At 42.5% G+C, this 26,810-nt stretch overlaps 1 protein-coding gene across 2 annotated transcripts in view; it reads right to left on the bottom strand.

Annotated features, from left to right (window-relative positions):
- Positions 1-20,721: 20,721 nt before the first annotated feature.
- MDM2 (MDM2 proto-oncogene) overlaps positions 20,722-26,810 on the bottom strand; it is a 36,703-nt gene continuing 30,614 nt past the window's right edge. For both annotated transcript variants that reach the window (XM_089674121.1, XM_089674122.1), the window contains exon 11: positions 20,722-26,699. In XM_089674121.1, coding sequence (XP_089530247.1) covers positions 26,136-26,699 — 564 coding nt within the window. In that variant the 3' untranslated portion in view covers positions 20,722-26,135. The remainder of the gene's footprint in view (positions 26,700-26,810) is intronic.

Genomic DNA, 26,810 nt, shown 5'->3' with positions numbered 1-26,810 from the left:
GACACGTCGCTCCAACAGTACCAGACAGGTGCAAAGGCTTAAAGAAGTTCACCTTTATACAAAAAATAAGAAATGCACATTTGCAGGTATAAAAAAGTGCATTTATTATTTTTTGTTTCTGCAGCCTGTAAATTGCCCCAGCAATCAGCAGATCACTAGAGCCATGTAGGTCTCCTGCAAAGCTGTCAGTATATCTGCTTGCTTGTACGGGTAAGCAGATATACTGACAGAATCAATGAACTACCACTGTGCTCCACAGCGCCATGGCACTTCATTGAGAACTACAAGCTGACAGCTTCCAAGGCTTTCGGGGCTTGTAGTTTCTCATTCACAGAACACAGTGAGTGAGGGGATCGCCCGGGCAGCCTGAGCCCTGCACGGCCACATTTTTAAAAAATTTGACAGCAGGATGAGAACATCCCCCACTAGCTGTCAAAGCGGGTGAGTGGGGCCAGTCTGATCATAACATGTTACACCCTGAATTTGGGTGTAACTAGTAACATGTTATGAAAAGTGAACTTATCCTTTAATATTACCTAGATCTAGAGCGGATAGACAGGAACCCGAGCAAATCGGACAGGAGGAAAACCTGGCGCTGGATTGATGTGCATGGAAGTGTGACAGCAATTCTCAACTTCTGTAGTTTACCATAATCCCACCTCCTCTCAAGACTCCCTGTTAAATCTTTAAAGTATAAGTTCACCTTTGGAACATGGTACATGTTCTGCCTGTTTTTAGGGTGGAACATGTAACATGTTCCCATAGTTGCAGCCTCACCCCCTCCCTCTGATAGTACGGGCAAACTTTTCCCCGTACTATCTGTCAGATTTGAAAACAGCGTGGCTGTCCGGGGCTCCGCACACACAGCTGCGTCATTCATTCACAGACATCCGTGAATGAATGAACTGCAAGTCCTCACAGCCTTGGCGGCTGTGGGCTGGTAGTTTTTAATGAACTACCTAAGTTTGACTCGAACATTGACCGTTTGTGTGTTCGCTAAACACACAAACGATACGGGCGTTCCCGCCCCGCCCCACAATGCACTGCGAGTTTCTTAATTTTCTAAATTTTTAATAAAGGACTTGTCAAAGACTGTCTCCTGTTTCTCTTACGCTACACTTTTTTTTTTGTGAATGGGTACCGCATACTCATTCACAGGAAAGGGGCCAGGATCTGGGGGCCTCCTTGTTAAAGGAGGCTTCCAGATTCCGATATGCCCCTTGCCCGCAGACCCCCATGACCACAGCCCAGAGTTATTGGGAAGAGGCCCTTGTCTCCATCAACATGGGGACAAGGTGCTTTGGGGGGGAGATCCCCAATCCTAAAGCACCCCCCCATATTGAGGGCATGTGGCCTGGTATGGTTCAGGAGGGGGGGGGGCCTCGCTCATCCCCCTCCACTTTCTGAACCTGCTGTGTGCTTGGATAAGGGTCCATTATGGATTTTGGGGGGGAACCTCATGCCATTTTTGTTTTACATTTTGGCGTGGGGGGGGTTCTCCTCAAAATCCATACCAGACCCAAAGGGCTTGGCATGGATGGGAGGGGGGGACCCATGCTGTTTTTTTAAAAAAAATTAAATTGTCGGGCAACGCCGACAATTCTTTTTACATTCACCTGCCAGCAGGAAACCCCACTGACAGCTGAAACAATAATGAATGTTTCACTACTAAAATACTGCATGACTTATTAATATAACTCATGCGGTATTTTAGTAAGATACCTCTCAGTAAATTGTTCATGTTCGAATTTCACGGTCAAACATTCTGTAGGTCTGAATGTTCGACTGCGAAACGTACAGGGGGGTGTTCGGCCCATCACTACCTGTCAGTATATCTGCTTGACTGTACATCCTGTGCGGGCAAGCAGATATACTGACAGATCTGGAGACCTGCATGGCATCAGCGATCTACTGATCACTGGTGCAATGGTTTCCAGGCTCCTGTAGACAAAAACAATAAATGCACAATTTTTTACCTGCAAAAAAAGTGCATTTATTATTTTTGTCTGAAAGTTGAACTTATCCTTTAACACAAAGTACTGATCAGTAGAATGGCCTAGTGCTTTCAAGGTCAAATTTTTGGAAAAAGGTCAATAGTTGAATATAATGCTGGATCTCCTGGTTTTCACAGCAGTTAACTTTTAGTTATAATTTTGTATGCGTCTGAGTGTTTTGAATTCAGACTGAATTCTGTTAATTCTATTTAGGTAAGTGAATTTTAGGTAAAAAAGAAAAAGAAATTAAGTCCACTCACACTTTTGGCCATCATCACTTTTGCAGAGAATTGCCGCCATTTGGCCATTACAATGGGGAGCTCCTTTCTGCATTGGTGACAAAATTGTTCAAAGGCATCTTCAGTTTTCTTAGGGATCATAGTAATATGCACCTGAAGAGACTCCAAAGAAAGCTGGGAACCCTGCTTCAAAGAATTGAAAAAGGCCGTCAAATGAGGAACCAGAAGGGTGGCAAATTTTTTATAGTAGAGCCCAGAAAATCCATTTGGGCCTGGAGCCATGGAGGCCTTGAAAGATTTGATGGCTTGGTAGAGTTCAGATTCAGAGATATCCGCATTCAGGGCATCTCGGGCTGCAACGGATAAAGAGGGTAGGTGTAGCTCTGTTTATTTATTTTTATACTAGTAATGGAGGCTATCAGCAACTTCTAGCAGGACTGCGGCGTGCATTCTGACACTGACACTGGGTGGGAACTGACTAGCTGCCACTGACATCTCCAGTGACACTAATCCAGTGATCAGTTCTAATAAAAATCACTAATCACTGTACTGACACTGGGCAGGAAGGGGTTAACTGGGGCAATCAAAGGGTTAACAGTGTGCTGTTTTACTAGAAAGCAGCATGTCCCGGCTGACAGGAGAGAGACCTGTATTTACACACAGATCTCTCCCCTGTCAGCTTCTCTGCCAATCACCAAGTCCCGGCCATGAATCGCTGGTGATTGACATCTCTGGGAACCAATGACAGCGCAGATAAGGCAGAGCGTGAGCCCCCTACCTGGAAATGCAAAATCACGTATATATACGCGATTTTACATAGCGCGGCCACCCTGTAGTAGTATATCTGCTATAGGGCGGTCCTTAAATGGTTAAAGGGGTTGTAAACCCTTAGATATACTCAGTAAACTGACTAGCCTCAGGTGATACACAGAGATTAACCACTTGCCAACCCTGCTGTAGCTGAATGACGGCTACAGCGTGGTTGTCCAGTTCTGGGAGGGCATCATATGACGTCCTCCTAGAACGCGTCCTCCCGCGTGCCCCTGCGTGACCATGTGATGTGGTAAAAGGCCAATCACAGCGACCTTTTACCATATGATCAGCCATGTCCAATGACACAGCAGATCACTGGTAAATGCAGTTGCCGGTTATCGGCTGCACTTTCCTCACACTGTCACAGTGTGAAGAAAGTACTGCCGATAACCGTCAGAGGACGGATCAGCACCGATCATCAGGGCACTGATTATCAGTGCCCAGAAGTGCCACCCACCTGTGCCCAGAAGTGCCTAGTAGTGCCACCCATCTGTGCCCAGCAGTGCCACCCACTAGTGCCATATCAGTGCAGCATTATAAGTGCCAGCTCATCAATGCCGCCTATCAGTGCCCATTAGTGCTGCCTATCCATGCCACCTCATCAGTGCCGCCTATTGCACAGAACAGGTAAATATGACATGTTTGGTATTTTAGAAAAAAACCCTTTAGTATCACTTTAACCACTTCACAACCGCACTATGATGATGTCCTCCCAGAACGTGCTCTCCCGCACACCCCCAGCGGACACAGCTGATCACATGATGAGGAAAAAGGCCAATCACGTGATACCGCGTGATTAGCTGTGTCCAATGACACAGCAGATCACAGAGTAAATACAGTTGCTGGTCAGTGTGAGGAAAGTACTGCCGATAACTGGCAAATGTCACAGAGGACATCTGCACTGATCATCAGGGCCCTGATGATCAGTGCTGCCTATCAGTACCCATCATTGCTGCATATCAGTGCCTCCTCATCAGTGCCAACTCATCAGTGCTGCCTATCCATGCCACCTCATCAGTGCTGCCTGTCAGTGCAGCCTCATCAGCGTACATCAGTGAAGGAGAAAAATTACCAAATTTTTATAATAGAAACAAAGAAAAACTTTTTTTTTCAAATTTTTCCCTCTTTTTTGTTTATAGCGCAAAAAATAAAACACCCAGCGATAAGTAAATACCACCAAAAGAAACCTCTATTTGTGTAAAAAAAAATAAATTTTCATACGGGTACAGTGTTGCCTGACCACGCAATTGTCATTCGAAGTGCAACAGCGCTAAAAGCTTAAAATTGGCCTAGGCACGAAGTGCCCGGTAGGCAAGTGGTTAAAATAATCCATGTACCTGTTTATCGGCAGCCATCTCTTCTTTACAGCTGTTCAAAATGCAGAATTTTGACAGCTTGTCTAAGATTTCAGATAGCAGGGGAAGGGTAGCTAAAATTACACTCTGCAGATCTCAGTGGGAGTTGATGAGAGGTAATGGACCCCCCCCCCCCTTCACACAACACACAGGCTGTGCTCTGGAGCTTCCTACCCTGTCACCTTTTTATCTCTTGGTGTCAGGAAAACCTGTCAGAATGTAGATTGAAAAGAAATGAGGCAGCAGACAGAAATGGCACATTTCTCTGGACTTTGGATTGAGACAAGTACATACTTTAGAGGAATATGCTTTATTCATATTTCATGTCAGAGGTTTACAACCAAAAAACTCTGCTTTAATTTATCCAGTGCCAAAAGGGTAAGTTACTATTGTAATATCCCTTGCAGAAGCCAGTCACTTCCAAGTGGCAACAAGGCACTGCTATTTTTAGTCCCAATCAGTACCATCCCATATGGAAAAAAAATGTTTTAAATATATTTTAAAAATATTCTTCCCAAATATATTGACATATATTTGAAACACTACAATGTTGGCTATATTCAATATATTTAAAAATATATTAAAATAAATATATATTTTGGCATGCATTTACAAATATATGCAAAAATATGTTAAAATTAGTTGTTTATATGTTAAAAAAAATTCTGAACATATGAAAAGAAAATCATTTTTACAATTACTTTTATATTTTGTAATATATAAAAAATACATTTCAACATGCAGTATATATATATATATATTGAATATGGCCGAAATTGTAATATTTCAAATATATGTCAATATATTTAGGAAGAATACTTTTAAAATATATTTAAAATATTTTTTTCTTCCATGTGAGATTCTCCATCAATTTGCCCTTGGATGCACAGATTTTTTTTATATATGTCATCGCAATTACACTGAATGTAATTAAATGCACTGTATGAATTATACCATTTAAACTGCGTGCATTTATAGACTATATTACAAAAGTATTGGGACACCCCTCCAATGCATTGGATTCAGATGTTCCAATCACTTCCATGGCCGCAGGTGTATAAAATCAAGCACCTAGGCATGCAGACTGCTTCTACAAACATTTGTGAAAGAATGGGTCATTCTCAGGAGCTCAGTGAATTCAAGCGTGGATTCAAGGAGAAAGGAGCTGCAGGTAAGGTCAGGTCACAGCAGTACAGTGGTGAACTCTGGAGAGATGAATGCCGGGGGGATCGAGGACAGTGTAGGTTTTAGTACAGCTGGAAGGGGCTGTCTGCAATGCATACATCTCCCCCCTTATAGTTCTCACCCATCCACAATGTACAACACTCTCTGACCTCTGTCTCTTGATCCTAGGAGCTCCCAGCAAAGTCCACGTCCCAACATGCCATCTACTAAATGTTCTCTACATAATCATACATACATCTTATATTACAAAACTGTCTTTGGATACTAGGAACACCCAGCACAGCCCACATCCCAACATGTCATCTGCTAAATGTTCTCTACATAATCATACATACAGGCAGGAGCGTATCTTCTGTGAGGCAAACAAGGCATTTGTCTTGGGCGAAATTGTTCCGGGGGGCAGCGTCCCCTCCGGGAAGAAGGGACTTGATGACTGAAGATGGGGACCAGGCGAGGCACTACATGGGATCCAAGAGAAGCTGCAGGCAGGGGCCAACTGTTGTTCCTGGGCATGTCCGTATACCTGTCTGAGGGCAAGGATGAAACCGGCCTTTCCTGATCATGTCTCCAGTGATGGCCATCTGGTTTCATTCAAGAGAGCTGTGAAGGTGAGTGGTGAAAGAATCTCTCTCCCACCGCTCCGCTTGGGGGGACGACGACAATTTTTTAGTTTCCAAGGGCAGCACAAAATCTAAATACAGCACTGACCCTACGGACTAAGACAGGGATGCCATTAAAGTTCATGTGCGTGTAAAGGCCAGCGTCCCAATACTTTTGGCAATATAGTGTATGTGTTTGGAAATGTTCTATAAACACATAATTGCCTGTATGTCATTGCCTGTGTGTATGAGGCCTAAGAGGAGCCTGACATGGTGTACTGCAAAAGACGTTTTGTCTGGCAGGTTCATAGAAACATGAAAAGCATTAGAAAGTATATTACTGATAATGGCAGTACATGAAAATGCATAACTGTTCAGAATGCAGCACATGGTACAGAGCCAGTCCTCCTGTGTGAATAATAGCGCAGCCACTCAGTGTCTCTGATCAACACCACACCAGTCAGTGTCACCAGACCAGTGTTGGTAGAATCAGTGTTTCTGATTGTCGCCATACCAGTTGTAGTGTCACCAGACCGGTATAAACCAGCAACAGTGTCCCTGAGCGATAGCTGACCAGTATAAACCAGCAACGGTGTCCCTGAGTGATAGCTGACCAGTATAAACCAGCAACGGTGTCCCTGAGCGATAGCTGACCAGTATAAACCAGCAACGGTGTCCCTGAGCGATAGCTGACCAGTATAAACCAGCAACGGTGTCCTTGAGTGACACCAGATTGGTATAAACCAGCAACTGTGTCCTTGAGTGACACCAGATTGGTATAAACCAGCAACGGTGTCCTTGAGTGACACCAGACCGGTCTAAACCAGCAACGGTGTCCCTGAGCAACACTGGACCAGTATAAAGCAGCAACGGTGTCCCTGAAAGATACCGGACCAGTATAAAGCAGCAACGGTGTCCCTGAGCGATACCGGACTGGTATAAAGCAGCAACGGTGTCACTGAGTCATAGCGGACCGGTATAAAGCAGCAATGGTGTCCCTGAGCGATACTGGACCGGTATAAAGCAGCAGCTGTGTCCCTGAGCGATACCAGACTGGTATAAAGCAGCAACAGTGTCCCTGAGCTTTACCGGACCGGTATAAAGCAGCAACAATGTCCCTGAGTGTTACCAGACTGGTGGAAGTCAGCAGCAACGCTGTCCCTGAGTGATACCGGACTGGTGGAAGTCAGCAGCAACGCTATCCCTGAGTGATACCGGACTGGTAGAAGTCAGCAGCAATGCTGTCCCTGAGTGATACCGGACTGGTGGAAGTCAGCAGAAACGCTGTCCCTGAGTGATACCGGATGGTATAAAGCAGCAACGGTGTCCCTGAGTGTTACCAGACCGGTATAAAGCAGCAACGATGTTCCTGAGTGATACCGGACCGGTATAAAGCACCAACGATGTTCCTGAGTGATACCGGGCCGGTATAGAGCAGCAACGATGTTCCTAAGTGATACCGAACTGGTATAAAGCAGCAACGCTGTCTCTGAGTGATACCGAACTGGTATAAAGCAGCAACGATGTTCCTGAGTGATACCGGACTGGTATACAGCAGCAACGATGTTCCTAAGTGATACCGAACTGGTATAAAGCAGCAACGCTGTCTCTGAGTGATACCGAACTGGTATAAAGCAGCAACGCTGTCCCTGAGTGATACCGAACTGGTATAAAGCAGCAACGATGTTCCTGAGTGATACCGGACTGGTATAAAGCAGCAACGATGTTCCTGAGTGATACAGAACTGGTATAAAGCAGCAACGCTGTCCCTGAGTGATACCGGACTGGTATAAAGCAGCAACGATGTTCCTGAGTGATACCGGACTGGTATAAAGCAGCAACGATGTTCCTGAGTGATACAGAACTGGTATAAAGCAGCAACGCTGTCCCTGAGTGATACCGGACTGGTATAAAGCAGCAACGATGTTCCTGAGTGATACCGGACTGGTATAAAGCAGCAACGATGTTCCTGAGTGATACAGAACTGGTATAAAGCAGCAACGCTGTCCCTGAGTGATACCGGACTGGTATAAAGCAGCAACGCTGTCCCTGAGTGATACCGGACTGGTATAAAGCAGCAACGATGTTCCTAAGTGATACCAGACCGGTGGAAGTCAGCAGCAGTGTTTCTGGTTGCTGCCACACCAGTCCTCAATATCGCCAGACCAATGTTCCTTATTGCTGCTAACCAGGACGCTCACGGACTTCGCAGATCTGTCACGGACAGTCCTCGTACCGGGCAGACTCATGGAATTTTGGATTTGTCCTGGACTGTCAGCTCTATTACATTACTTTGGCAGCAATGAGTCGGCGATTTCCACTACCCACAGTGTCCAGCAGTCTGATCAGAGACCATCCCCCTGCCAAGCAATGATCACCAGAAGTCATGTGATGGCTGCTGATGCCCACCTCTCTTTTCCTGATTGGTCAGTAATGTAAGCAGGAATGGCCAGTTGAGGGGTGACCAGCCCACCGTTGCCTCATCAGTTGCTGGGAGCAGGTGTGAGGCTGAGGAAGAGGTGTTTGTGGGGACCCGGCAGAGAGAGGACTCAGGCCGCAGACATGCAGGAGGAGTCGGGACACAGCAGCAGACAGAGGACTCAGGCCTGCAGACACGCAGGAGGAGTCGGGACACAGCAGCAGAGGACTCAGGCCTGCAGACACTCAGGAGGAGTCAGGACACAGCAGAAGACAGAGGACTCAGGCCTGCAGACATGCAGGAGGAGTCGGGACACAGCAGCAGACAGAGGACTCAGGCCTGCAGACACGCAGGAGGAGTCGGGACACAGCAGCAGACAGAGGACTCAGGCCTGCAGACACACAGGAGGAGTCAGGACACAGCAGCAGACAGAGGACTCAGGCCTGCAGACACTCAGGAGTCAGGACACAGCAGCAGAGAGAGGACTCAGGCCTGCAGACACGCAGGAGGAGTCAAGACACAGCAGCAGAGGACTCAGGCCTGCAGACACACGGGAGGAGTCAGGACACAGCAGAAGACAGAGGACTCAGGCCTGCAGACACACAGGAGGAGTCAGGACACAGCAGAAGACAGAGGACTCAGGCCTGCAGACACTCAGGAGGAGTCAGGACACAGCAGCAGACAGAGGACTCAGGCCTGCAGACACTCAGGAGGAGTCAGGACACAGCAGCAGAGTACTCAAGCCTGCAGACACGCAGGAGGAGTCAGGACACAGCAGCAGAGGACTCAGGCCTGCAGACACGCAAGAGGAGTCAGGACAGAGGAGTCAGGACAGAGGACTCAGGCCTGCAGACATGCAGGAGGAGTTAGGACAGAGGACTCAGGCCTGCAGACACTCAGGAGGAGTCAGGACACAGCAGCAGAGATAGAGGACTCAGGTCAGCAGACACTCAGGAGGAGTCAGGACACTTTATACTTATACTTTATACACTTTATACTTATCACCTCTGTTTTGGGGTTATGTTTTCTGTCTCGACACTCTTCGAATGATTGTGTCCTTAGTACTATTGATATTAACGCAACCCTATTTTATTTGCTATGTATGCATGGCTGTAGAATAAAAGAATGCCCTACTCAAGTGCTAGGAGTTTGGTAAAGGTTTTATCTTTTTTTGTACAGTACAGAACACAGGAATTGATTAATAGACCATGGGTTATATGCCATAACCTTTAGGTGAATGGACACTGGCAAAAAGCTTTGCTGGGTTTACTTACTAGTGCCCCTGTATAATTCTGTGTGGTTCCAGTGTTTTTGCTAGTTTTCTTAGGTGATGAACGCCTTCTCCTCTTGGAGAATTACTTACTAGTTTTTCACCAGATAAGTTCACCTCCTTCGACTGATACCTCTGTCAAGGTCTGACTTCTTTCTGCCTTCGTGGCTCACTAGCAGTATGCGGATCGGTGACCCTCAAGTGCACCTTGGGACTTGTACCCAAACTGCGTGGGCACTGGATCCTGCGTTCGGCGCTCACTTTGGCATGTGGTACAATGAGTGTAGTTAGCCACAGGATGCTATACAGGTCTGGGCCCCTTACCCGGATATGCAGAATCACGTGTATATACTTGATTTTGCGCACCTGTGCCGCCCTGTAGCAGTATTACTGCTATAGGGCAGCGCGAAAGCGGTTAAGGTAAGTCTTTCATAATGTGCTATTATGTGGTGCCTCATTGTATGCAATGCATACTAGCACATTATCACATTATAATTTTACCTTTCAGGGGGAAACTGCTTTTTGTTCTCTTAATAGATGTTACCACTGCTTGAAAGTGTTGTTCTTAAACTGTTAGTAAAGTCTCGCTTTTAAAAAAAAAATAAAACACACTTTATAATTCCCTGTGGTGTGCAGTAGTTTTGCACAGAGCAGTCCGGATCCTCCTTTTCTTGGGTTGTCTGCTGGAGCTCCTGGCCCCTCCCTCCTGTCTGGTGCCTGCATAGCAAGTGGTTTGCGCTCCAAGGCCGCGGTGCTGCGTGTCCATTCGCACACAGAGCCTCGTTTTGGCCTTGCCTGATTGGCTCACTGGCTGTGATTGGCTCACTGGCTCCCACTGCTGCCTCAGCCAATCAGGAGTGAAAGTCCCCAGTGTACCGAGGCTCTTGTGAACGTTGCTGGATCAGGATGGGGCTTAGGTAAGTGTTAGGGGGGCTGGGGGGGCTGCTGCACACAGAAAGTTTTTTACCTTCATGCATAAAATGAGCCTTTAGAACCACATTAGTCTTTTTCTTTGGGTGTCCCTTTAACTGTACAGGTGGAGGTACACAAATGAAAGGAGTACGGAAAACACTGAATGATAGAAATGTCAATCACTTCAGGCTTAAAGTGAAACTACACTGCATCTGAGCACCACAAACCAAAAACTCTATTTAATTGATGTTTAATATTCAAAGCAAACTCACCCATCCATCCATGTCTCCATGCTTTATTGTGCTGAGAAATCACTTTGAAAGACACCCCTCTTGTATTTCTGGCTGTGGCCATCTTGAATAAGGGCAGATGATTCATGTACCATTCTGGAATCCATCTGCTCTTAGCTCAGGCGTACAGGCAGGAGGGTGTACTTAGCTGAGAAAACCCCTCCACCTGTCCTGAATACTAAATAAAATGATAGACTTTCCTAAATATTTACAAAGGATAGCAGCATAAAATAGCTAATAGATAGTTGAAAATAGCTAATGTTTTTTTAGATTGAAGTTCTGCTTTAAAGTTTTTCTGTTGGCAGAGCTGCACACAGAGTCCTCCAACGTACTTACCAGCCAGCCAGCCAGCAAAATCACAAAAAGTCTAAAATGTTTCAGCAATTTGCAGTTTATGTTGGATACATTTGCAAATATATGTGAAGCCGCACTGCCACGTCAAGGCCCCTCTGCAAAGTGCGGTCCCTAACTCTACACTAACGTCATTTCCAAATTGTGACATACGTAACAAGAGATACATTCAGAGTTTAAACTAGTAAAAAAAATTAATTCAAAAACAGAGGTTTTGGTTTCATATATTTGCAATCATATGTGAAATCCTATTCGCTTATAGCCGTTCCAAACATGACTGAAAAAGAAAAAAAGTACCAACCTCCCTTTTAAGCTGGCCCAACGCATGCCTAAAAAAATACCAGCCTCTAACCTCCCCTCATAGTCGGTCCAACACACACCTTAAAATCAAAGTACCGACCTCCATCCTACTTCATAGCCGGCCCAACACACGGCTAAAGAAAAAGATGCTTTTTTTTGTATGAGAAGCAAAGATCTTAATCCATTATCCCTACCCTCCCTCCCTGGGACGAAACCCACCTGATCCATATGAATCCACTCCGGTATTAGGTCTTTCAACCTATTTGCCAGAACTTTTGCATATAGTTTAGTGTGTATGTTCAATAGGGATATCGGTCTATAACTAGAACACTGAGCACCGTCTTTTCCTCCTTTCTGTATGATTGTAACATGAGCTTGCAAGGATTCCTCCCTCATTTTCATCTCCCATCCCAATGCATTCATATATAACCTCAACTTGGGTATTAATTGATCTTTAAATTTTTTATAATATCTCACAGTGTACCCATCTGGTCCTGGACTTTTCACTGCTGTAGTACTCGTCAATGCTTCTTGAATTTCTTCCTGCGTTTTTGATTTTTCAAGGGATATTAACTGTTCTCTTCATTTCGGTAAGCCCACCTCTTTTAGGGTATACTTGTCTTTTTTTAATTCTTTCTTCTTCTTCTCTTATGGACCAATTGAGAGTGATATTATATAGCTTACTATAGTATTTTTTAAATACTTTTGCAATATCCTTCATTGAATACATTAGTTCTCCATTGTTATCTCTTATTTTCTCTATACAGTTCCTAGATTTCTTTTTTCTGTGTGCTCTCATTAAATATTTCCCTGGTCTATCTCCCCAACAGTATCTCTCACTTATCCTATGAAACACTCTCCTCCTTTCTTCCACCAATAAATTGTTTAGTACTTCTCATTTATTTAACATACGCTGCTGAATCTCTTTTGATATTCTCTTTTTATGTATCTGTTCTAGTTCACATAGATCTCTAAGAAGCGTATTTATTTTCTCTTTTCTTTCCTTTTTTTCGTCACCTCAATCGCTATCAAGACTCCTCTAATATAAGCTTTATGAGCTTCCCACACCGTTGCCACTGACACTTCTTCAGTCTCATTTTTTTCAAAATATTGCTCTATTTATTTTTTAATCCTCTGTTCCGTCTCTTGATCCTGAAGAAGTGTCTCATTTAATTTCCAAATGTTTAACTTATTTTGCTCTCTTTCCCATAATAGCTTCATTGTGACAGGTGCATGATCCGATATTGTTATGAATTCTATATTTACTTTAACCATAGACTCCAGGGCCCTTGTCCAATTTTTGTGAGCGACCGTCTACTTTTACCCCGCAACGAGATTTACTATTGAGCAGCGCCCATAACTAGACGCCCAATCGAATTTACTAACGAGACACACGCCCGGAATCAGACTCACAAAGCAGACTTGCTAAGAAGCACGTCTAACACCATGAAAAATCACTGCAGAGACATGTTCACTTAGAAATTTGCTTTGCCAAATATCAGGACTTCACTTTAAACAATATCTGCCATTTCAAAAAAAATTAAGAATGTGTAAAAAATAGTTTTTTTTAAAGGAAATCGACAGTAAAAATCTAGACGCCTGTGCAGTGTCTTTGGCCGATATAACTGAGCATGTGCAGAACACATTTTAGACAACCTTTTTAGCCACTGCTCAATAGTAAATCTCTGTGTGGATTCCTGATTTGCTGGGGAAACATTACTAATTGTATTTTCAGTTGAAAACATGTCCAATTCCTAGATCCATTGAGGTACATAGCAGAGGTTCAAGGTTCTTCCTAACTATACAGGTGGCACAGACACAAGCATACACCCAGGGCCACTGTTAGATATCATGGGGCCCCGTACAGCATACCTGACAGCCCCCCACCGCCAGAGAAAATATCCAAATTATATTTATGGTAAAAATACACTAAAAACATTATTAATGTTTCCCCAGCAGGGAGAAAGACAGCAATATAAATCTGACAGAGGTTCAAAGATTTTCCACTCTCTAGCTCAGTGGTCTCCAAACTGCATTCCTTCGCTTTCCTTTATCTGCCCTTGTAACACTTTCTCCCACTGATTTGATGCACTATGCCTTCCACTGACACCAAAAATGTGTTACTATTCTTCCACTGACACCAAAGATGGGACACTAATTCTTCTCACTATGGAGATATTACCAGCACACCATGCATCTTCAAGTTGCATCCAAATGTTTTTTTTTTTTTTTTTTTATTGAAGCATGATCGCATCACAAACAAGACATACAGTGGGGCAAAAAAGTATTTAGTCAGCCACCAATTGTGCAAGTTCTCCCACTTAAAAAGATGAGAGGGGCCTGTAATTGGCATCATAGGTAGACCTCAACTATGAGAGACAAAATGAGAAAAAAAATCCAGACAATCACATTGGCTGATTTGGAAAGAATTTATTTGCAAATTATGGTGGAAAATAAGTATTTGGTCGATATCAAAAGTTCATCTCAATACTTTGTTATATATCCTTTGTTGGCAATGACAGAGGTCAAACGTTTCCTGTAAGTCTTCACAACGTTGGCACACACTGTTGCTGGTATGTTGGCCCATTCCACCATGCAGATCTCCTCTAGAGCAGTGATGTTTTGGGGCTGTCCCTGGGCAACACAGACTTTCAACTCCCTCCAAAGGTTTTCTATGGGGTTGAGATCTGGAGACTGGCTAGGCCACTCCAGGACCTTAAAATGCTTCTTACGAAGCCACTCCTTCGTTGCCCGGGCGGTATGTTTGGGATCATTGTCATGTTGGAAGACCCAGTCACGTTTCATCTTCAATGCCCTTGCTAATGGAAGGAGGTTTGCACTCAAAATCTCACGATACAGGGCCCCATTCATTCTGTCCTGTACATGGATCAGTCATCCTGGTCCCTTTGTGGAGAAATAGCCCCAAAGCATGATGTTGCCACCCCCATGCTTCACAGTAGGTATGGTGTTCTTTGGATGCAACTCAGCATTCTCTCTCCTCCAAACACGACGAGTTGTGTTTCTACCAAACAGTTCTATTTTGGTTTCATCTGACCATATGACATTCTCCCAATCCTCTTCTGGATCATCCAAATGCTCTCTAGCAAACTTCAGACGGGCCCGGACATGTACTGGCTTAAGCAGGGGGACACGTCTGGCACTGCAGGATCTGAGTCCCTGACGGCGTAGTGTGTTACTGATGGTAGCCTTTGTTATGTTGGTCCCAGCTCTCTGCAGGTCATTCACTAGGTCCCCCCGTGTGATCCTGGGATTTTTGCTCACCGTTCTTGTGATCATTTTGACCCCACGGGGTGAGGTCTTACGTGGAGCCCCAGATCGAGGGAGATTATCAGTGGTCTTGTATGTCTTCCATTTTCTAATTATTGCTCCTACAGTTGATTTGTTCACACCAAGCTGCTTGTCTATTGCAGATTCAGTCTTCCCAGCCTGGTGCAGGTCTACAATTTTGTTTCTGGTGTCCTTCAACAGCTCTTTGGTCTTCACCATAGTGGAGTTTGGGGTGTGACTGTTTGAGGTTGAGGACAGGTGTCTTTTATACTGATAACAAGTTCAAACAGGTGCCATTGATACAGGTAATGAGTGCAGGACAGGTCTGTGAGAGCCAGAAATCTTGCTTGTTTATAGGTGACCAAATACTTATTTTCCACCATAATTTGCAAATAAATTCTTTCCAAATCAGCCAATGTGAATGTCTGGATTTTTTTTCTCATTTTGTCTCTCATAGTTGAGGTCTACCTATGGTGCCAATTACAGGCCTCTCTCATCTTTTTAAGTGGGAGAACTTGCACAATTGGTGGCTGACTAAATACTTTTTTGCCCCACTGTACCTGACAAAGGGGTCTTGCGTAACTCCAAACTGTTGCACTATTGTTTGTGATATGATCATGTTTCAATAAAAACCATTTGGACTCAACTTAAAGATCCATGGTGTGCTGGCAAATATCTCCTTTGCAACATTTATGATCCAGTCTGGTGGTTGCTGCAGAACCCAGTATCCTAAAGCCTCTTCCAGGAACGTGTGCAATGGGAATATGGAGGGTTACTATTGTTCTTGCTGACACCATGAATGAGGCACTATTCTGTCCACTGATACCATTTTCTACTCCCACTGACCACAGCCCAAAGCCTAAAGGCCGGTAAACTGGCCCTTTGTTTAGAACGTTTGGAGCTAAATATAGAGTGCATTCATAAAGTATTCAGACCCCTTTCACTTTTTTCACTTTTGTTATGTTGCAACCTGTTACTACAGGTGTTTAAATTCATATTTTTTTTCTCTTTAATCCACACTTAGTATCCCATAATGACAAAGAGAAAACAGAATTTTATAAAAATTTGCAAATGTATAAAAAGGAAAAACTGAAATATCACATTGGCATAAGTATTCAGACCCTTTGCAACAACACCTAAAATTTAGCTCAGGTGCCTCCCATTTCCCTTGATTGTTGCTGAAATGTTTCTATATCTTTAATGGAGTCCACCTGTGGTACATTAAATTGATCGAAAATGATTTGGAAAGGCACACACCTCTATAAAAAGGCCTCACAGCTGACAATGCACACTGTATTAGAACAAAAGCCATGAGGTCAAAGAAACTGCCTGCAGAGCTCAGAGACAGGAATGTTGCAAGGCACAGATCTGGGAAAGGCTACAAAAAATTTCTGCTGCACTGAAGGTTCCCAAGAGCACAGAGGACTCCATCATTCTCAAATGGAAGAAGTTTAGCACAACCAGGACTCTTACAAGAGCTGGCCGCCTGGCCAAACTGAGGAATCAGGCGAGAAGGGCCTTAGAGTAAGAGAGGTGATCAAGAACCCAATGGTCACTGTCAGAGCTCCAGAGAGCTTGTGTAGAGATGGGACAAAATATCCTAAAGGGCAACTATCACTGCAGCCCTCCACCAATCTGGGCCTTATGGCAGAGTGGCTAGACAGAAGCCTCTCCTCAGTGCAAAACACAAGAAAGTCCATTTGGAATTTACAAAAAAGAACTCGGACTCTCAGACTGAGGAACAAGATTCTCTGGTCTGATGAAACCAAAATTGAACTGTCTGGCCTCATTTCTAAATGTTATGCCTGGAGGAAACCAGGCACTTAATATCATCCCAACAGTGAAGCATGGTGGTGGCAGCATCATGCAGTGGTGGGGTTTTTCAGCAACAGGGACTGAGAGACTGGTCAGGGCTGAGGAAAACCTGAATGGAGCAAAGTACAGAGATATGCTCAATGAAAACTTGTTCTACAGTGCTCAGCACCTCAGATTGGGCTGAAGGTTCACCTTCCAACATGACAGCGATTCTAAGCACAAAGACCAGACACACAGGAGTTTCTTAACGCCAACTTGGTGAATATCCTAGAGTGGCCCAGCCAGAGCTCTGACTTGAACCCTATTTAACATCTCTGGAGAGACCTGCAAAGGATTTGCAAAGAAGAATGGCAAAAAATCCCCCAATCCAGATATGCTTTGCTTGTCAAGTCATACCCAACATTACTCGATGCTGCAAATGCAATTGCTGCTAAATACGCTTTAACAAAATACTGACTAAAGGGTATGAACACTTAAGTACAAGTGATATTTCTTTTTTTTTTTTCAATAAGTTCAGACATTTTTAAAATTCTATTTTCACTTCATCATTTTGTAGTATCCGACTGCAACATAACAAAATTGAAAAGAGTGAAGGGGGTCTGAATACTTTGTGTATAATATATACAGTGCATTCAAACACACACACACACACACACACAGGTAGATATACAGTTAGGTCCATATATATTTGGACACAGGCACAATTTTAGTTTTTTCAGGTATTAACCAATACATATTCACGCAATAGTTATATAATGGATATGGGTTTAAAGTGCACACTCTGAGGTTTAATTTGAGGGTATGTACATCCAAATTGGAAAAAGAGTTTAGGAATTATAGCTCTTAAGAGTAGCCACCCCCCTTTTCAAGGGACCAAAAGTAATTGGACAATTGAATATAATCATAAATAAAATGTTCATTTTTAATATTTTGTTGAGACTCCTTTACTGGCAATGACTGCCTGACATCTGGAACCCATGGACATTACAAAAGACTGGGTCTCCTCCTTTCTGATGCTTTGCCAGGCTCTAACTGCAGCTGTCTTCAGTTGTTCTTTGTGGGTCTTTCTGCCTTTAATTTCACCTTCGGCAAGTGAAATGCATGCTCAATTGGGTTGAGATCAGGTGATTGACTCGGCCATTGCAGAACACTTCACTTCTTTTCCTTCAAAAACTCCTGGATTGCTTTTGTAATGTGTTTTGGATCATTGTCCATCTGTACTGTGAAACGCCTTCCAATCAACTTTGCTGCATTTGGCTGAATCTGGGCTGACAGTATAACTGTAAACACTGCAGAATTCATCCAGCTGCTTCTGTCTTCTGTCACATCATCAATAAACACCAATGACCTACTGCCACTGGAAGCCATGCATGCCCATGCCATCACTTTGCCTCCACCATGCTTTACAGATGACGTTGTGTGCTTTGGATCACGAGCTGTTCCAAGCCTTCTCCACACTTTTTTCTTCCCGTCATTCTGGTACAAATTAATCTTCGTTTCATCCGTCCAAAGAATGCTTTTCCAGAACTGGTCTGGCTGTTTTAGATTTTTTTTTGGCAAAGTCTAATCTGGCTTTTCTATCCTTCAGGCTTATGAATGGTTTGAACCTTGTGGTGAACCCTCTGTATCTTCTCTCGTGAAGTCTTCTCTTGATTGTAGACTTTGAAAATGATACGCTCACCTTCTGGAGAGAGTCCTTCACTTGTCTGGATGTTGTGAATGGGTTTTTCTTTACCATAAGGAGGATCCTTCGGTCATCCACCACTGTTGTCTTAAGTGGACGTCCATGTCTTTTTAGGTTGCTGTGCTCACCAGTGCGTTCTTCTTTCCTCAGAATGTACCAAACTGTTGATCTGGCCACTCCTAATGTTTCTGCTATCTCTCTGATGGATTTGTTTTGTTTTTCAAGCCTTACAATGGCTTGTTTCACTTGCATGGACAGTTCCTTTGAATACATGATGTAGGTTTACAGCAATAGATTCCAAATGGAAAAACCACACATAGAATCAACTCCAGACCTTTTACCTGCTTAATTGATGAAGAAAAAAATGGAGTAGTCCACACCTGACCATGAAACAGCCTTTGATTCAATTGTCCAATTACTTTTGGTCCCTTGAAAAAAAGGGGATGGCTACTCTTAAGAGCTGTAATTCCTAAACCCTTCCTCCAGTTTGGATGTACATACCCTCAAATTAAACCTGAGAGTGTGCACTGTCAGCCCATATCCATTATATTACTATTGCTTGAATATGGTTTGGTAAATACCTGAAAAAAATCTACAATTGTGCCTGTGTCCAAATATATATGGACCTAACTGTTTGATGTAACCTGTCACAGCAAGTTTTCTTTGTTTCTTATAACAATTGTATTTCTTGTTGATGCTGACAGAACGGTTTTCCGCTTCCTGTAACCGCTGTAGTTTATTTTTAAGCATTTACCTCCCCAAACTAATAAAGGGTTTCTCCCAACCCCTCTGCAGCTTGATCTATTAAAGGAAATAGGGAAGAAAACAGATTTCTCTATAGGATCAACAGTTATTAAAACAATGTTTTGGAACACTCAGAAAAACAAAACACTGCTGCAAAAAAAGTATGGCAAATGCTTTGGAGCCACACTTCTCTTGTTTGTCATAGAAGTACATTTACTTTTGTACTCCTGTGATCCAGAGTCAGTTTCGAGCAGGCTATTTCCCTCTATCATCCCCTCTCTATCATTCCCTCTATTGGTGCAAAACAACTCCAGGCTTAGGAAGGATCCCAATAATATTGTCAGGATCCACCCTGCTGCCTGACAACTGGCTCCACCTTTCAGCACGCAGCTAAGAGCCAGCCATGCCCACCCCCTCCCCAGCCTGGTGCTCCAGGAGAAGGGCAGAGAGCAGTGACTTACAGCCACCAATCTCCGCATGGAGCAGGCTGAGAACAGAGAGATCAGCAGTTATGTGATCGCTCAGTACAGATCACACAGATGCCACAGCATAGAGGGGAGTATGAATGTTTGTTTTTTTTGAACAGCCCATAACTCCTTTAACGTTAGTGACAAAATGTAGCATATGTCAATTTTTTTCTTATATTGCTCATAGTTTCACGAAGACTCAATGTAGATCTTTCATAGCACAAATAACTATTCAAATCTTCTTTTGACTTCAGGTCCACTTTAATTTATGGTTATTAACATTTACTAACCTATTTTATGGCTAAAGTGAAGAAGTGGGGGCACCTAACTCGCCCCCTCCCTGCTTCACTGAGTTTCTGGGACTGAAGTGATATACCCAGCATTTCTGGGTATGAATAAGCATCTGATTAACTCCCATTCTCCCATGAAGCAGTGCTGGTGTGCTAGATATTGACAAAGTGAACCTCATTTATCAAAGTGTCTGAGGGAGGAGCGGTTTTAGGCCCCTTTCACAGTTACAGACCATTTATCCATCCTTCAGCCATTCCTTGACTGATGAAAAAACGGACATCAATGCACTTCCATGGAAAAACAGATGTAAAGGATGATCATTGGTTACATTCACATCCAAAAAGCCTTATTTTTTTTCCGTAAACAAAATGGAAAGGACAAAGAAATCGATGTAAGAAACGGACAAAAAGGTCTTTTTTTGCATAGCTAGTAGATGTAGTAGACTTAATCTATTTTTTCTTTGAAAAAAACGTGACTGTACTGATGAAACGAACAGTCTGCAAGTGTGAAAGGGATCAAAGTTAAAAAAAGAAAAAAAAAAAAAAAAATACAGCTTATGGCATCCCATTCAACCATGAGGAACGTTTAATAAACAACATGAAAAAGATATTGCAAGCTATTTTGTGCCACTAGTTTTATGTAAGTACCCCAAATCATTGCAAATCTGAATGCCTAAACTAAAAGTAAAATACATGCATCACTGCGTAAATGTTAAAATTGTTTTAATCTTAAATAATTCACAAAATGTAACATTTTCAATAGTTTATATACAGTGCATTTTAGTTGAATGTTCTGTACAGAGGGTTAAATGTACATATCAGCTCTTAGGACTGTAAATGTTTTTCACAGTGCAAACAAATGAAGAAGGTGCTAAGAGGAGAAAGTACAGAAACAACCATTAGCAACTGGTTTTACTCTGTATTTACTCTATGCATTGTTACTGCTAATCAGTCATAGATGGAAATAAATAGCAAAACATTAACAAAAACACACAGCATGAAAGCCTAATGAAGTGTAAATTATACTTAGACACATTTGGGTTTAAACATACGTTAAAGAATAATCATGGGCAAAACTTAAGATTATGCTGATGTGCTTCAAAAACAAAAAATAAATCTCAATCATAGACAAATGTAGTAGCGGGATTATGATAGCACATCAAACCAAGAAAAGTCATGAACACATTTTACTCTAATAGAAATTTCCAAAATCAAGGAGATAAAATCATCATCATCTAACAATGTCAAGCAAATCGCTGTTCACATTGAAGGATGCTGCCAATGTGTGTTTTATGTATAATCTTTAAATATTACTTCTGAGCATTTACGTCAATTTATTATTCTATCACTTTTTGTCTCTCTTAGATGTTGAACATTGTTACTACTTGTTTTTAATACAAGTGCCTATAGTAGTATAAGAGGGATGTAGCACTGATTAACCTTTCCAAAAATCCAGTAGTAAGCAGACCACTGTATCCAGCGTAAAAATAACTATATTTAAATATTCAGAATTTAATTAACATTGGCAACAAACTAAACCTTTCGCTGTACAAATCTGCCAAATAAAAATCAAATTATGAAGCACAGAAATGCATAGATCTGGTCTTGCACACCAATTCACCAGCAGACAGGTTATACTGCCTTTATTAACACTCAAGCCAAATAAAGTGAATGCTGGGTGTTCCTACGGGCTGTCAATATTAGGGCTCGTTCACACTAGGCTGTTTTGCCAACGCTTGCCAAACGCCCCTATAGCGTTTGGCAAGCGTTGGTCCGGCGTTTGCGGAGCGTTTTTTAACGCTCGGCAAACGCTCCGCAAACGCTGCATGCGCGGTTTAGCGGCGGTTGCTAGGCGTTTGCCGAGCGTTAATAACGCCCCACAAACGCCTATAATGCAGTTTGAGTGGTGTTACCGCTCCGCAAACGCCCCGCAACCGCGTCGCAACCGCAACCGCGGCACCATAGACGAGAATAGGAGGCTTCAAAGCCTCCTGACTCGTCCAGAGGCGTCAGTTTTGCCGCGACGCAACGCGACGCAAACGCTCCCGTTAGAACAGCATCATGTGCTGTAATGTGCAGAATTGGCAGAGGCGTTTGGGAAGCGGTAAAAACACTTCCCAAACGCCTCTCTGCCGCCTGCACACAAGGCTAGTGTGAACGTAGCCTTAGTGTACATTTCACGTACCAAAACTCAGCCGCCTTCCTGAAAACAGAAAATGTCAGCAAATCTATGCCTGAGTTCTAAAGGATCTTATTACAATTTGGCATGTTAGCTGAAACAAACTAAGTTATGAAAAACAGGCATGAGGCAAGAAAAGTAGCTGACACAGTTCAGTCCCCCATCCATGCTCAACACACAAAAAAAAGAGAAAATATGAATTCATGTTTGGACCAATGATACACTATCATTGCAAATTTGTAAAGAAGCACTTGGGTGTCTGGGAAAAAAAAAAAAACAAAACTCTATTTAGAACCTGTTGATTTGATTGCTTGCCTCGTTAGTAAACTAAATTGCATGTACATTAACTGCAATATTCCAACAATGAATGTATCAGGCAAAAACGTAGCTTAGAAGGCCTTTACGAATGTATCTAATGGACAAAAAATTTTTTTTTTATCATATACGTTTAAAAATACAGCTATCATGACTGGCTGCCCAAAGATATCTTCTCAGAATCCTCTGCTATGCAGTAATTGGCATGACAGTGAAAGGCTCCATTGTATTATATCAAGGGGGCTCAACCTGTGGCCTTCGGAGCTGTCTGATGTGGCCCTCAACCTCAAACTAGGGAAGCACATGCCTACTGAGGACTCCTGTCCCAGGTGGAGTGATACCAAGTGCACTCCGCCTCTAATCCTTTTAGCAACCTGCAGAGTGATGCCAGCAGCAGCTGCAAGTGGAAAGAAGGTCAGTGGGCATAATAGCTTTTGGAAAGGGCATATTAGTACCTATACAACCTAACTATTAGGCTGCTTTCACACTAATCCGTGGGTGCAGCGCAGTGCACCTGCGGCAGTTTGGGGGAGGGGGAACCCCATAGTTTATTGTGGCTTGTGACCAGTTACCAAATCACTTAAGTGGCCCCCACTCTTCAAAAGGTTGAGCACCCCTGTATTATACAATATTGTCAGTCTCTTGTCTTGTAAGCAGGCTGGAAAGATGTTAGAGGGCACAGGAAGGTATTTGGCAATAGGTAGATGCTTGTCCATTGATAATTAGCAAACAAGTGTCACAGAATCTACAGTGTTTGGTGGAGAATGGGTCAAACATCTGGTTATACTATGCAACAGGTATGTGTAAATCGCAAGAATGGCTGAGCACAGTCATATAGTCCCAATTTTTATTTATCCTGGAAATATCCCTGCCTTGGAAAACTGCTCTAGCCAATCATATTTTTAATAAAAAGCAAGATATAGATTAATTTAGTTTCTAATAGCACAAACTCAAATGTTTCACAAAATAAAGACAGCAAAGATGGAACACATTCACCTGCAAAAAATCGTTTTCCTCTACAAGGCCAATCTAGCAAGACCGCACTGACCAAAACATGAAACAGAGGCAGTCAAGGTCATCCATCAGCTTACGTGAAGTGTGCATTCACATGTACCATTTCTGTTAAACAATACTCAGTAGAACATTTTGTGTTAATTCACAAATGATAGTTTAGGAAAACTAAAGCAAAGCTCAATCATTATGAATATCCTCCACTAAAGTTCAAAAAATATCTTACTAACTATATACTAAATACCTTACAAGTATCACTAGGTGGTTTGGGTTTTGGGCCATATCTTTGCATTCACAACCAATGCTCAGAACGCGGCAAGGCACAAGAACAAAAATTCTGCATAGCAGACATACATCACGTAGTAAGTAGGACAACTGAACAGGTGTCATCCATTAATTCTTATTACAAACTCTTCATATAAAATACATTACTTCAAAGAGATCTGTAAAAATTTAGTGGACACTTATAGAGAAAATATACGCAACATATACTGTATGTCTTCAGGCTACAATTTTTTCCAGATAAGAACTGGAATCCAGATCAGACTGCAAAATAAAATTGTGTAGATTATAAAACGAAATTTCAAGAAGCAGTCAGACCAAGCCAGGAGCTAGCAACATGTTATAATGTAGCATCTACACTGCCATCAACAGCAATATAAAGGAATCTTCAATGTGCGTTGGCTGCCTAACTCCTGGAATTTTTGCAGGCGTGCTCACAAACTAAAATATAAGGGGTTTGTTAATTGTATTGAAAACTACTCACACAGGTTATGAATACCAAAACATTTGCAAAAGGTAACTTGTATTCAGGTTCAGAGATCCTTCAAAATGTCTATGTGCAAATAACTGCATGCTTTCCACCTGAAAAAGACTGGTAGAAAAGCAGGATGGACTATGAGATAGAAAGAGAACGCATTCTACCATGGCTGATGCAGAATTAAACTGCCTACTGGAGATAGTCCGTCACACAACTGTAACCCTTAATGCAAGCATGCAAATATTTCTTTTCTATACAATATACAAAACGGAGAATGAAAACTTGACGTGTGAGAAACCTCACAGACAAGAATGGACTTCTGATGTCTGTTATTTAAGCTAACCTATTTGACAACTTATAGGTTCTGTAGTCATGCAATTCAAAAGGTGCCAATTGGGAAGAATTTCTGACTAATCAATAACAAATGTGAAAGTGTACACCAAGACAAACAGTCCAGTGCATACTTCATTTGCTACGCGCTGTTCACCACATTAACTTATACCGACCTTATACAAAAAGGACCCAACAGTAAAGGATTTCAAATGGGGGTGGAGCAGTGACACTGTCTTTCTATGGAGATCACACACTCTTTACACGTTCTTAAGTGAATCTCTCTATAGTGCTAAGTTGGCAGCTACCACAAGATGCCTGCATATAACCCACCTTGTGTGCTTCAGGGGCTTCTATGATTACTGTGCATAAATACCATGATAAACAAAGTGCTTTGCAAAATCCCAGTTGCATAACGCAAAGTGTGCACCGCTCTATACATTGCTAAAATGTCAGGAACACATCATTAAAGCTCCAACTTAGGTCACCAAATCTTTGAACTAGTGAGGTTCAGTGTTCACGGCTCCTGAGGGGCACAGAAGCACCTTTGGAGCTTTTAGCACAGAAGCATGGAGTTGACATCTTGTGGTATAGCCAGTAGTGGCTAAATATTAAAATGGACTTGTTCTGTAATGATTAAGACTGATTTATACTGTTCTATGCACATGCCGCATGCATGGTTATGCACACATGCAAGTGTGAACGGGCCCATAGTTTTCCCATTGTCTTCATCATTAAACTCCAGTGCATAGATATAAATCAGCCACACAGGAAAAAAAAGAGATTTCTGACATGCATTTTAATGCAGAAAGTGCGAGAGTTTTGCTTCTTTAAAACAGGCAAGTATAATTGACCCTTGGACATTTTCTATCTTATCCAAGAAGCCTCTTCAGTTACAAGATTCAGCTTGGACAAGCTGGAAAATCTCTTCAAAAATTACAGAACAATTCCAGTTGAATGTGAACAACTACCTCTAGCTATAGGAAGACCTGAATAAATTAGAACTTTCACAAACATACCTTGTGGTGTATCATTTTAGTCTACTGTATACTTTTGGAATCCTGACCAACTGACTAAATGCACCTGCATATAATAACTGGTTAGATACCTTCATCACAGCTACAGTGTATGTGATTAGAAACATGCCATCACCCTAGAAATGAATTAGTGTCCCAGTTTGTCAAGTGCAAATGTGGTCACCATGTGTCATACTTGTGATCACATCCTCATTACTGGATACCAAGCATTCCTAATATATGATGAGTAAGACAAAATACACAGAACTGTGCCGAAATTTACAAACTATAAGATTTAAACTACCGGTATGTACATGTTCTTAAACCGGCTTACTAGAATTCTTCATTAAGCAACTAACAGCCCAAACAAATATTACAGTTTGACAGTCCACACTCCTGTTGAGGAAAAAAAATATTAATTATATATATTCTGTATAACTATTGGATACAAAGGTTTTATAATAGTCTATTTTTTTCTATTTTAAATCTTGATGGTTAAGGATTCAGTTTTAGCTGAAGTATGTTAATACAATCATCTGGATGGGCTGTCTGCAGACAGGACAAGGCTTGTTCCTTTTCTTCAGTTTCTTTGCACAGCTAAAACATGCCATGAGGTGCCCTGTCCTGCCATGGACAATGCATCCATTTTTTGGCCTTGTCTGACAAATGACACAAGGTTCTATGCTCGTCAAAGGCAGGCTCTTTTCTGAACTTTCCTCAAAGGACTGCTCCCGTTCATTCTCTCTGAGCTCCTCCTGACTACATGAAGCCATGCTACCCGATGTGGACGGCTGAGAAAAGTCCTCTGTCTCCTGGGATTCTGAACTTTGCAAGCTCTTATCTTCCTTCTTTTCTTGATTTGATTCTTGTGAATCTGCCAATTTCGCCTTTTTGCCATCAGGTACATCAAAGCCCTCATCATCCAGGGAATCTTCCATCTTTTTCCTCTTTAAGGAGTTAGTTTTTTTCTCGTTCTCATCAGGAAGCCAGCCCTTCCGAAGAGACCAACACCTGTGACAGTATCTTGGGATGGGAGGATTCATCTCATTACACTCAGAACACTTCCAATAATCCTGCAATGACAGTTACAAGATACTTAAAGGAGCACCCCAGAAAAAGCCCAGTCAAAAAAAAGACACCCTATTTCCATATTATCATTACAACAGGTCTTTCATTCTGTAGCA

The sequence above is a fragment of the Staurois parvus genome, unplaced genomic scaffold, assembly GCF_062004578.1.
Source record: "Staurois parvus isolate SC_StPar_1 unplaced genomic scaffold, SC_StPar_1.0 ptg000147l, whole genome shotgun sequence".
NCBI lineage: Eukaryota > Metazoa > Chordata > Amphibia > Anura > Ranidae > Staurois > Staurois parvus.
Note: the sequence above shows the minus strand (reverse complement) of the source record. Positions and strands in the feature narration are given on the sequence as shown.